The sequence below is a fragment of the Chelon labrosus genome, assembly GCF_963514085.1.
Source record: "Chelon labrosus genome assembly, chromosome: 1".
NCBI lineage: Eukaryota > Metazoa > Chordata > Actinopteri > Mugiliformes > Mugilidae > Chelon > Chelon labrosus.
Window position 1 is genome coordinate 24,380,595 of NC_140337.1, and position 12,490 is coordinate 24,393,084.

The 12,490-nt window shown below is 48.7% G+C and overlaps 1 protein-coding gene across 1 annotated transcript; it reads left to right on the forward strand.

Annotated features, from left to right (window-relative positions):
- On the forward strand, positions 1–12,294 carry LOC311489837 (uncharacterized protein). The gene is made up of 7 exons (XM_084547138.1): positions 1–129; positions 949–4,343; positions 5,742–6,353; positions 7,008–7,057; positions 7,143–7,204; positions 7,791–8,108; positions 9,616–12,294. Exons 2-7 carry the CDS (start codon positions 1,107–1,109, stop codon positions 9,693–9,695), a joined length of 4,359 nt encoding a protein of 1,452 aa, XP_084403264.1. The 5' UTR covers positions 1–129; positions 949–1,106; the 3' UTR covers positions 9,696–12,294.
- The last annotated feature ends 196 nt before the right edge of the window (positions 12,295–12,490 follow it).

A 12,490-nucleotide genomic window follows, 5' to 3' on the forward strand; every position in this document is an offset into this window, starting at 1 on the left:
GCAGCCCCGGAGCAGCACGGCCACGGCTGGCGGAAAGTAGCTGCCGTGTCCTGGCAGAAAAAATATCTGTCCACAAAAAAAAAAAAACGTTTCCAAAAACTGTCCCGGAAAGTTAGGTGTGACCAAAAGGTAACGGATATGCATGTTTCTTCGCCCCCCTCGTGTTCTCGGGCCGCTGGTTTGCGTCCGTGTTGCGCGTCTTTGTTTTTATTGCGTCTTTTAGACAGGCAGCAGACTCAGACAGGCGCACGTCCGTGAGGAGGACAAGAGAGGGGAGGATGTTGTCCATTGTGCCGCCAGCAGAGACACAGCTATGCGGACACGGTTTACGCCGCTTATGCGTCCGGGTTTTCATTTAATTATTCATTTATTTGACGTTATCACGTCTTGATGTGCCGCCTCGACGCGTTTCCAGTCAAACAGGCAGAGAATAAAGGACAAAAATGGCTCTCGACAGATGTAATGTGTGATAGAAAGGGACAGGTTTAAAGGGACAGCAGCACCGCTTCCTGGTTTCCGTACTTCACTAATTTGCACACACACACTGAAATAATAATCTACGGTATATATATTGTTTGACGTTTTGAATATTAATCCAACTAGTTGCCTGAAAATTCAGTGTCTCCTGCAAATGTGACAGAGGATGTAGTCATGTGCATGGCTTGGTCTGCATGGTAATTAGCTGCAATGGCTTCTAATATATGTTTTAAGTATGATAATGAAGGAGAAGTGATAATTTTTTCTTTTTAAATCTTCATCTGTTTGAAAAGCTTCAAATAATTCAGCATAATTGTTCATTTAGTGGATTTAAGTTGATTGATTTTGTGCAACTTTTCCCCAAAACAATGCTAATTCTGGACTATATGTTATTATTGAGGTTGCTACCGGACTTAGCAATTGGTGCATGTCTCATGTGGAGCTAATCAAGTGTATTTGTCTCTTCTCCAGGACACCTGCATCCCAACGTGATGCCTGGACGCACCGGTCCCGCCGTGAAGCCGGTGACAGCGACAGGACCCGGCGCCGAGCTGCTGGACTGAATTAGCCGTGAGCTGTCTGTTTACTGTTTGGATGAGAACTGATGGGCGGCCCGAGCCGGCGAAAGCATGCCAACTGCAAAAGGTAAAGGTGCTTCGACGTCCCACCGCTACCGGCCCGCCTCGGAGTATGACGACGCCACGCTCGCCCAGAAGAGAGAGTACTGGAGGAACAAGAAGCGCGAGCAGAGGGCCCGTCTGTCGGAGCGGCGAGGGAAGCCGCCGGCGCAGGACCGGCAGGGGAAAAAGCTCCTACACCTGAACGCCTCCGCGGGGACTTATTCCGGTTTGTGCAGCTCCTTCGCTGCGTTGGCCTCGTCTTTGCAGAGCGGCGACGATTCGTGCAATTCTGCGTCGCAGAGCGGACGTGCAGTGGAGGACGGGTGTGCGCTCGCGGCCGCTGAGAGCCAGACGTGGCTCGAGACGGTGAAAGACAACGACGTCTCGCCTCAGCTGCCGGTGTCGTGTTCCGTCTCAGCCGAAGCTGCTGGGCGCGACGCAGCCACGGCGGCGTTACCGACGGCGAGGGGCGCTGTGAGCAGAGCTGTTACCTCACCCACATCCAGTGGGACCCAGCTGAACACCAGCTCCTTAGTGCCTCCAGTCAGAGTGACCAGAATTACCAATGGCAGCTTGACTACTACAGCACCTCAGCCATGTGTGTCTATGCAGCGCGCACCAGACCCCAGAACCCAACATAAGGCACAAGTTGCGTTGCCCGTTCAGCCAAAACTAGGTATGATTCTTGCGTCGTCTCCGCTCTGCCCTGTTTCCACCATATCAGAGGGCAAAACGACGAGCACAACACCTCAGAGCGGTGCAAAGGGCGCCTCGGCCGCCACGCAGAGTGCTAAAGGTGCCGGTGTTGCGCAGCCCGACCTGGAGTCCGAGGAGGAGAGAGCGGCTAGGCGCAGGGAGCACTGGCGGATCAAAAAGCGAGAGCAGAGAGCAAAGCTGGCGGCTCGGATAGTCAAAGCCAGGGAGAGGGCGCAGGGCGTGGAGATGACATATCAGAGGCTAACGTCGCAGAAGGCGGGGCTGGCGGGGCGCTCGATTCATCTCCCGTCTCAGCCGTCGACGAGAGGAGTCGCCCGGAAGCAGTGCCCCACGAGGGTCAAGACGGCGTTTACGTCTGGCAGAAGGGAAAACGATAGAGTGCAACGTGAAGCAGCGAGCGTAGCGACGGCCAACGCGGATCAGATACAGCATCCGCGCGGGAATAAGATAACGCAGCCGGGCGTCGCGTCCGATAGCGGCGTAAAAAAGCCGTCGGAATCACACAGGAGGCTTTCAAGTTACGTGCATCTTTATAACGCTACCCGAGGGATAGCGCGATGCAAAACGCCCAGACAGAGACTCATCGAGGCGCAGAAGAACTTTACGAATCAGAGAAACCTGAGGTGCAAGTCCCTGTTGGTTTCTTCCTCGGTGTTCACCGCCAGGGCTATGCCCAGAATCGACCCCAGCGACACGCCCGAGCAGATAGTGGCCAAGCGCAGGGAGTACTGGCGGATGAAAAAGCGAGAGCAGCGAGCGAAGCTGTCGATGGAGGTGCGGGTCCGGCTGAAGGAGAAAGACTCGGTGATGCGGAGGGTGAAGCGCTACCAGAGGATACTCGAGGAGATGAGGAGAACCCGGGCGATGTCGCACTCGTCGGTGAGCGCCCTGACGCACGCCTCCGAGACCATCGGAGGGTTCATCAAAGAAGACGGGACGCTGACCGCTAACATCCCCCAGGGTCCCGCTGAACACAACATGGCGGAGAACATGAGTGAAGAAGAGCTTCATATAGCTTCTAAGTATAACTCTATCAGGCAGCAGCAGAATCAACCTCACACGAGACGGAGAGGTGTTGCTCCAATTAGGATAAACCAGCCACTCCCTCCACTACGCCTAGCTCAGGTGAAAGTCGGTTTTCCGCTTGCCGGGAAGTCGGTCAACAAGCCTCCAAGACTGCTGGCAATCAGACCACGGATTCAGCTTGAAAGGACAAGTTGTCCGTCAGAAAGTCAAACAGTCGCTCAACTCACACTCACTCACCCTCAAACCCTTCAAAATGCTGCTTTGGAAGGATCTGGGTCGAAACAGGGCGGCTGCGTCATGAAACTGGCCGTCTCGAGCAGCGAGCCGTCGCCGTCGCCTCTGGACCCGGAGTTGACGGAAGAGGAGAGGATGGCGAAGAAGAGGGAGTACTGGAGGATAAAGAAGCGCGAGCAGCGAGCGGCCCGCGCCGTCCGGCTGAAGCAGGGCGTCCTGCAAGCGAGGGCCGGCGCGAGCTTGCAAAGGCGGCGGGCTCAGAAGCAGCCGAGCAGAAGTCTTCCCGGACGTGCAGGAAAAGCGCAACCTCTTAGCGGCAACGACGGCGCCGTTCCGCCGCTCGCAAATGACATAAAACAGGAGAGTGAGTCTGTGCCGGGAGTCGATCTAAATTCCCAACAAGAACAAGCCGCCTGTGAAGATATCAATCCTCCAATGTCTCCGGCGCCTCCGCCAGAGTTTGACCCGGCTCTGAACGCAGACAGCCAAGCTACGACGCTGCTGGCTGTCGCCTCCATGAAGAAACTCCTGGAGGAGTCGCTCAGCACGGTGACCGAATGTAAAAGCGAGCAGACGGACATTACGATGGACGCAGCAGAGGAGCAAGACATGAAGCCAAATTTACCTCAGCTCTTCTTTGACAAGGACGACTTGGTCCCCATCACCGCCGACCTGACGCTGCAGATAAAAAGCTGGCAGACGGACAGCGACGTCTCGGTACAGGCGGATTCGCCGAACCAGGAGCTCAGGAACTCGCCACAAATCGGTGAGAAATCTCCGCCCCTTCCTTCTTCCGACGACGTGGTACTCCATCCCACCTGCGAGCATTCCTCCCAGACCCCTTTGAACTTCATCGTGGACCCCTCCGTGGAAGCATTTGGTGGCTCGTCGTCGCCACCCACAACCCCGAGGATCTACCCCAAAAACGAAGATCAAGAAAACAGCTGCTCTCCAGAGCCGCCGGAGCTACGTCACGACACAACCACCGCGTACCTGGATCAGCTGGAGCCGCCGCCGCCGCCGCCGCCGCTGCCACATGAACAACATCTCGAACAACAGCGTGAGACAGAGGAAGGAAGTCAAAGCAGCGTCTCGCCATCGGCACAAAGGTGTCACGGCGTGGCGACGGAGAAGACTGGCTTGACTAGTCTGCAGAGCAAGAGGGAGTACTGGAAGCTGATGAAGAGGCAGCAGAGGGCCCGGTTAAAGGCCAGGCATAAAGACAGACACGGAGACGGCAGCGGTCGTCTCTCTCCAAGAAACATCCAGGTGACGTATTCCACAACACATACACACCAATCAGGCTTAACATTATGACCACAGACAGGAGAAGTAAATAACATCTTGTAACTGTTCAATGTTCTGCTGGGAGACTTTTGGACCTGGCATTCATTGGTGTAGATGTTACTTAGACATGTAGCACCCACCTAGACCAGACCAGGCACCCCCACCCCATAGCAATGACACAAAAACGCTTTAGGAACATCTCAAAAAAACATGAAGAACATCTCAAGGTGTTGACCTGGCCTCCAAATTCACTAGATCCCAAACTGATCAAGTATCTGTGGGATGATCCACAGAGGCCCCTCCCCTCAAAGGCCCCCCCACTAACAACATCCTGTCTCCAGACACCACAGGACACCCTCAGAAGGTCCATGTCCATTCTCTGATGAGTCACGACTGTTTTGGAGACCTACACAATATGAGGAAGTTGGTCATAATGTTATGCCTGCTTTGCTGTACAGATCTAAAGCCATGTTCCCCTTTTACACGAGCATTTGTTTCACTGATATCCCTAAAAACGTTGCTGCGACATCAAGGTTTTTGTTAATGGAAGCATTTATGTGTGGTTCTGTTTCCTAGAAGAGTCCAAGGATTTAGAAGAAGAACCCCTTACGTGGCGTTCACAGCTTTAACCTGAACACTGACACTGAAATGGACACTAAATAATGTTTTTCTTTGTTGAAAGGGAAACAAAGCAACGTGAGTTCCAAGGCCACAGGGTTCTCCACGGTTACGATTATGACATTTTGCTTGTTCATTTGACGACAGCAAAGAGGATGAGCTTCCACGAGACCTGACGTAGCCTCTTGACATATATAACAAATAAAAAAAAAAGTTGTTTTTCTAGTTGGTACAGCTTTACTTTCTCACATAGCCTCAGCAAAGTATTTGCTTTCCAGACAGATGAAAGAACTCTCTTATGAGGAAACCTTTTGAATCTGAGAAGCTCGTGGAAACAACAAGAGAGGGGGGGTTTTCATTTCTTCCCTTCTCTATCTATATATAGAGTTGCAAAGGAGAGTTTCCAGTTATGCATCGTGAATATGTTTCGATGATGAACTACGACCGGAATCTGGCGCTCAACAGAAACTTAAAGACAAGGAAAAACTAGATTAAGAGCCTTTCAGGTTCTGGACACAGAAATAATTGTTTTCTGGTCCAGACTCTAGTCCCACTCTTGCAGGCTCAGCCAGATGAAACCTGAATCACCGCACCACAAACCCCTCTCTGGTATTTGACACTCGAACATCAAAAATAGAGGGGAGTGTGACTGAGAGGGGCCCCGTTTAAAACTGGAATCGACTCACATGTGTGCTTCTTTCTCAAAGAGAACTGCCTGCCAGCTTCTGCAAAATAACGTGTTGCATTGTGTCTCTCTCTCAGGGTTCGGGGCTCGTTATTATCAACCCCGCTAAGGGAGTGAGTCCTCCAGCAAAACCGGCCCTCCGTCCAAAACCTCCCATCGCTTCTGCGGCGACCAGCGTCCCTGCAGTCCTCGTCGTCAACCGGACGACGTGCAACGCCGACGCATTCCAGGACGTCCACTCTTGTGAAAGTTCCCCCGCGTCTCCGCAGCTTTCACAAGCGTGGACGCCTGGAAACACAGACCTAGACCCTGCCCCCTCTCCCCCCTCACCCCCTACCCTGCAGCCCCCTGATAACCCGCTGTCGAGCATCAACCTGCAACCCATCGAACCTCCCGGTCAAAGTCCGACCGCCGTCCTGAGTCCGATAAAGATCCCGTGTGCTCAGCGTCAGAGCCCCACGCACGTGACGCAGCCCCCGGCCGCCCTGGAGCCTTTGAGCAACATGGCTCCTCCGAAGCCCATCCCGGGGGAGTCGGAGGAGGACTTCCTGAGGAGGAAGCGGGAGTACTGGAGGATTAAAAAGAAGGAGCAGAGGGCGAGGAAGGCAATTCGGGACAAGGGGGCGTCTGCGAGGAGAGCCTGCAACAACTGGAGGCCCATCCTGCCGGCACATGACCTGCAAACACAGGTGAGACCTACGTCGGTGTGTTGTGGCTGATAATTGATCTCAAGTTGAGTTAAAAACCGGAAGATGAGGAGATGGTGCCGTCTATTTGCTGGTGAAATGAGCCGATGTTATATGTTAAAGAAAGGGAGACAAAGAAACGAGCACCTAATAAACCAAACTTTAATCTAAACATGGATCGTCCAGATCTATTATCCAGATTATTATTTGGATTTACATGTAATAGACAAAAGTGGTAAGACAGTATACACTATGGGCGTCAAACACGTGGCCCATGGGTCAAAGCCGGTCGGTCAGAGGGTCCAATCTGGGCGCCACGGGATGAATTTGCAAAGGAAAGGGAGATGAGGAGCAGGACATGAAGAAGGAAGAGGAAAGGAAGAGTAAAGAGGAAGGAGAAGAAGAAGTAGGAAGACGAAAATGAGAAAGAAAGTAGAGTAAGAACTTCCTAATTTGTCCTTCACCACAAAACGACAACACACAACTTTTAAAGAAATGACAAAAATCCCAATAAAGAGACGTCATTCTCCTTCAGCTGAGCCTCCAGACTCACAATCATTTTATTTTATTTTATTTTCATTAACATTAACATTAGTTCAGTCTTTAATGGTTTTCTTCTTCTTCTTTGTTTTCTTTTTTTAAATCCCGTCTCTGTAGGAGTCTGATCAGTGGGTGAACTCTCCTGAGGAGTCAGAACATCTAATGAGGTGGGAAATTTGTTTTGGTTCCTCTTAGCTTAATTATTTTTTAGCTTTTTTGGGGGCGGGTAATGATGGAATCTACTTTTTACAGCACGACGGTCGACGCCGACCCGGGATCCTTCACGTACGCAAACTACACGACACCACACGAAGGTAAAGTACCAAAATACGTCTTTTTAGTCCTATTAGCCTAATATTGTGTAGGTCTCCAAAACAGTTGTGAGTCATCAGAGAATGGACATGGACCTTCTGAGGGTGTCCTGTGGTGTCTGGAGACAGGATGTTGTTAGTGGAGGGTATTTGAGGGGATGGGCCTCTATGGATCATCCCACAGATACTTGATCAGTTTGGGATCTAGTGAATTTGGAGGCCAGGTCAACACCTTGTGCTGTTCTTCATGTTTTATTGTGTTGTTCCTCAAAAAAACATGAAATGTGTCAGGCTGCATCCTGCTGGGGATGTCTGCTGCCATCAAGGAGTGTCATTGCTATGGGGTGGGGGTGTCTGGTCTGGTCTAGGTGGGTGCTACATGTCTAAGTAACATCCACACCAATGAATGCCAGGTCCAAAAGTTTCCCAGCAGAACATTGAACTGTCACAAGATGGTCAATGTTATTCACTTCTACTATTAGTGGTCATAATGTTGTGGCTGATTGATTTAACCTCCAATTGGTCAGCAACATCTTGACTTTGCACCCTAACGACCTCTGCACATGCTCTCCTCTGACCCTCTCTTCAGATGACTCTGAGATAATTTTCGCCGACTACGAGAACAACCCCGGCGAGGACGGTCCCGTCTCGGACGTCGTGTGGAGAACCCGCTACCTCATGGACTACGACCCGCTCAACCAGCTGCTGGTGTGCATGGTGTGCGGGGAGCTGCAGTACTCCCACGGCCTGGAGGGAGTGAGGGCCCACATAGACGAGTCCCACCCGCACACGCTGACCCTGGAGCCGGCCGAGAAACAGCGAATACTGGAGGCCTGGGACGAGCAGGTGTCCCAGCGGGAACGCTTCTTCACCAGTCAGCTGCAGCAGCACAGTGGGGCCCTGGCAGGTACAGTGTGACTTCACTGGGAGGGTATGTAGAGTAGGGGTGATACAGACAACACTATACTTCACCGCTTTGAAGGGGAATTACTGTTTTTTACAACCTGTACCTTATTTCTGGCATAAAATACGATCGTTTACTCACCCATATAACTTTTGTGTCATTTGGAGTCATTCGGGAGATATTTAGATATCACGTATATCCATATAGTGGGAGTGAATGGGGCACCGAAACGCAGCCTCTAATTAACGCATTATCTGCCACGAAACACGTTCATTTCACCAATATTTTGTTATGATACGCTAGTGCTATTCCCCGTTGAGTCCAGAGTTACCTGTTATCTATTCACGGATGTGCAGCGGTTTGTTGTTCTTTGGCCAGCTGTTCCTCTCTCTGCCTCCACATCCTCCTTTCAACGAGCTCCTCATCCGTACACTCTGGCTCAAAAAGGTAAGGACGTCCGTCATAAACAAAGTCGTCGTCCACAACCTCAGAATCGGAAAAATATTCAGCCGTGTTGCAAAAAACTAGCAGTAGCAAATTACAGGTAAACAAGAGATGACATCATCCAGGTCAGAGGTTAGTAGATAATATACAGACCTCGGATGACGATAACAGGTAACTCCAGACTCAACGGGGAATAGCACTAGCGTATCATAACAAAATATTGGTGAAATTAATGAGTTTCGTGGCAGATAATGCGTTATTTAGAGGCTGTGTTTCGGTGCCCCATTCACTCCCACTATATGGATAATATCTCCCGAACGACTACAAATTACACCAAAGTTATATGGGTGAGTAAACAATGGTATTTTATGCCAGAAATAAGGTCCAGGTTGTAAAAAACGTTCTCCTTTAAGCATCATATCAACTAGTCACTGATCACGTGACAATAATAACATGGACGCCTCCTAGAAGACAGGTGAGGAGCCCAGTGGGTCATTGCAGCAAACTAGCAGTGGAAATACTTCACTAAAGATTAAGCCCATATTACTGTGACATGTCAGTTCTGAAATACAACTAAAGTACTACTGCAATGCATCTGAAAAGGCTAATGCTAACGCTAGCAGAGGAACGGTTCAAATCCTCTGGACAGAAGTCAGTTAACAACTTCACCAAAACGTCCTGTGGTAACCGAGAGAAGGAGGCTGCACATCAACTATTTAATAAAGATATTAGACCTTTAGACCTTTAACAACACGCTGTGGAGCACTATTAAATGCTACTGAAGGTGCTGAGGTGCTGCATGTTTTTATACAGGCTATACATGAGCTGTCTGTTCTCAGAATATGTATTCAGGTCTAGAATATAGATTTCACTACTTTCTACTGTGTTTCTATCATCAGAGACTAGTCTGTGTCGACTTTAATGACCCCCCTACTGTATGTGGACATTTGTTTGAGAAGTAGTAGCATCAGCTCTGTAGCTACTCGTTGCCTTAACCCCACCAGATAGATATGGACGTACAATTTTAAAAAAAAAAATTAAAGATGGCTGTATGTGTTTGCCGTAGACTGGCGACCTGTCCAGGACGTACCCCACCTCTCGCCCAGTGACAGCGACGACCGGCTCCAGCCCCCCGAGACCCTCTAGAGGACGAAGAGACTGACCTCTTCATTTTGGACTCCTCGAGCCGTCCTCTAGCTCCGGCCCCCCTAAGGACGTTTGCATCCTTGATATTTAAGTGTCCGACGGGCGTTGGCTCCTTCGGGCTCCTGAGATGATAAATCCTGGACCTCGTACCCCTTTTTTCCTCCGGGGCAACGTCAACTTCAGCTGCACTGCTTCACACACACACAGACTCACCGTGCACATTATCTACCCAACTCATTCTCCCAGTCTTTTTTATTATTTTTGTCCTAACTAACCCCAGGGTAGGAACCCCGCCCTCAGATTAGCTAGCTGCATCGTCACTACGTTGTCTATCCTATATTTTTCTCAGGGTTTTTTTTTTTTTTGGTTTTTCTTTTCATTTTCCAAATCTGTTCGGCTCGTTTTCGTAGAAGCACAGAGCATCAGAGGAGGATCAGCTGCAGCGCTCAAGTGATGGGGCGTGGACCAGGAGACAAAAACAAGCCTCCGTTTGTCTTTATTTATTTACTGTGTCACCTTTAAAAGAGAATGTTTTTAGTTTTTTTTAAACACTGAAGCTGCTTCATATGAGATTTGTTGTTTTGGTGATGTTTTAAAGTAGAAGCCCGTCCCAAAGGATGACGTAGCAGCAGAGTGCAAAAGTAAAAGATTTTTTTTTTTTGTTTGTTTTTTCACCCAGGACTAAGTCTAAGTCTCATTCTGGGATCTGTGAGATTACGAAAACACAAAAACGGAGCGGCCTGAGTTCGATAGTTCTGAGTGTATCTGAAGCATGGCGGTGGGACGAGCTGAGAAAGTAGCACAAGAAAAGAAAAGTCGTAAAATTCTGCTAATGTTATTTAATTTTAAAGACATATCAGACCATGTCAGGCCCAGACCGGTGCCTCTCGCATAGTTTATTCACATTGAAGTAGTAGTAGAAGTAGTAGTAGCTCTGAGCATGTGATCCTCAGAAATAGTAAATACAAAACACCTGCCCTTGTGGATTCTTGATGCATTTCTCAGGTAAAGCTTCCCTTGACTCATTTTTTGGGTAACACTAGAGGATTACTGTAGAGCTGCACCGACCGCTGGACGTCCTGGATCGTCACTGGAGCAGAGCAAAAACGAATAGTGACGGTGTCAGATTAAACAAAACAGGATTGTGGATGAGTTGGAGGTCATTTCTTCTTTCTAATGGCGCATATACGCCAATCAGCCACAACATTATGACCACTGACAGGAGACACGAATAACTTTTAAACCATCTTGTTACGATTCAGTGTTCTGCTGGGAAACTTTTGGACCTGGCATTCATTGGTGTGGATGTTACTTAGACATGTAGCACCCACCTAGACCAGACCAGGTACCCCCATCCCATAGCAGCCAAACGCTTTAGGAGCAACTAAAAAATATAGGGATGCACCGAACATTTTTGTCCGAAAAACCAAAAATGCAATTTTGGGCCATTTTCGGCCGAAAAATGCTGCGGTTGTTGCTTGCATCATCACAACTTCCTGTTTCGGCCGTGTTGTTTCAGCCGTGTTGTTTCGGCGACAAAATTTTGGCCGAAAATGGACCGAAAGTGCATTTTTTTTGGTTTTCGGACAAAAAATTTTGGTGTATCCCTAAAAAAAACATAAAAACGTGAAGAACAGCACAAGGTGTTGACCTGGCCTCTAAATTCACTAGATCCCAAACTGATCAAGTATCTGTGGGATGATCCACAGAGGCCCCTCCCCTCAAAGAGGCCCCTCCCCTCAAAGAACCCCCCACTAACAACACCACAGGACACCCTCAGAAGGCCCATGTCCAGTCTCTGATGAGTCAAGACTGTTTTGAAGACCTACACAATATGAGGAAGGTGGTCATAATGTTGTGGCTGGACAAAAAAGGGTGTATTTCCATTGCTTTACATTTAATTCCCCCCGAGTCGAACACATGCAGCTCAGGAGTTAAAACTCTTCCTCCTGTCTTTTTATTTTAAGAGCTGATCGTTCTGGTGTAACGTTGTTTTCTACGTTCAGGTCAGTTCTTCTCGCCCTCAACCTTACTGTACATAAACTACATCACATTCACTACATGGTTTATTTTTTATTTTCTTTCTCACTGTAAAGATCTCCTTCTTCCTGCACTGTAAATACACAAAGCAAGGTGGCCGTGAGATGCCAAAAAATTTACTTTAAACTGTGCCGTTCCATCGCTTTATTTATTATTTATTGAGCCTCGTCTTGATGTAACCGACCCGTGACATTATTCTTTATGCCTGTAGATAAATCCAACGTTACGAGTCTCGCCTGTGAGCGTCGAGGACTAAAAGATTTTTTTGTTTTCTCTGCATGAGTAGTAAAATGGGTGAACAGTTTGATATGTCGGCCGAGCGCTGGAATGCATTCCCGAGTGTTTTTAGTTTATTTTTATGTTTTTGTAATGCTGAAATAATCTTCTGTTTGAGCACAAAGCTGTAGGCGTTTTAAAAAAAATAAACTACCGTCGCAGCAACAAAACAGTTTGAGGAGCTGGAAGTGACCAAGTTGATTCACCTTCTGAGAATGTAACTCTAGACTTGACGGCTCGTTTACCGGTTCAAAGGGAATGTTTGAATGCCTTTTCAGTAATAAACTTTTTCTACTGTTGATCGAAATCTTACTTTGTTATTTTTGTTTTCCCCACAGGGGTTAGGATATTTATTTTCTGGGTAAGGCCCAAACAGAGACATGGTTCAGTGGGGGTGTAATAGCAGGAAAAACATCAGGCAGATTAAACAACAGTGCTTTTTTTTCCTCCAGTTAAATATAACAGGTGAGTGAAGCACC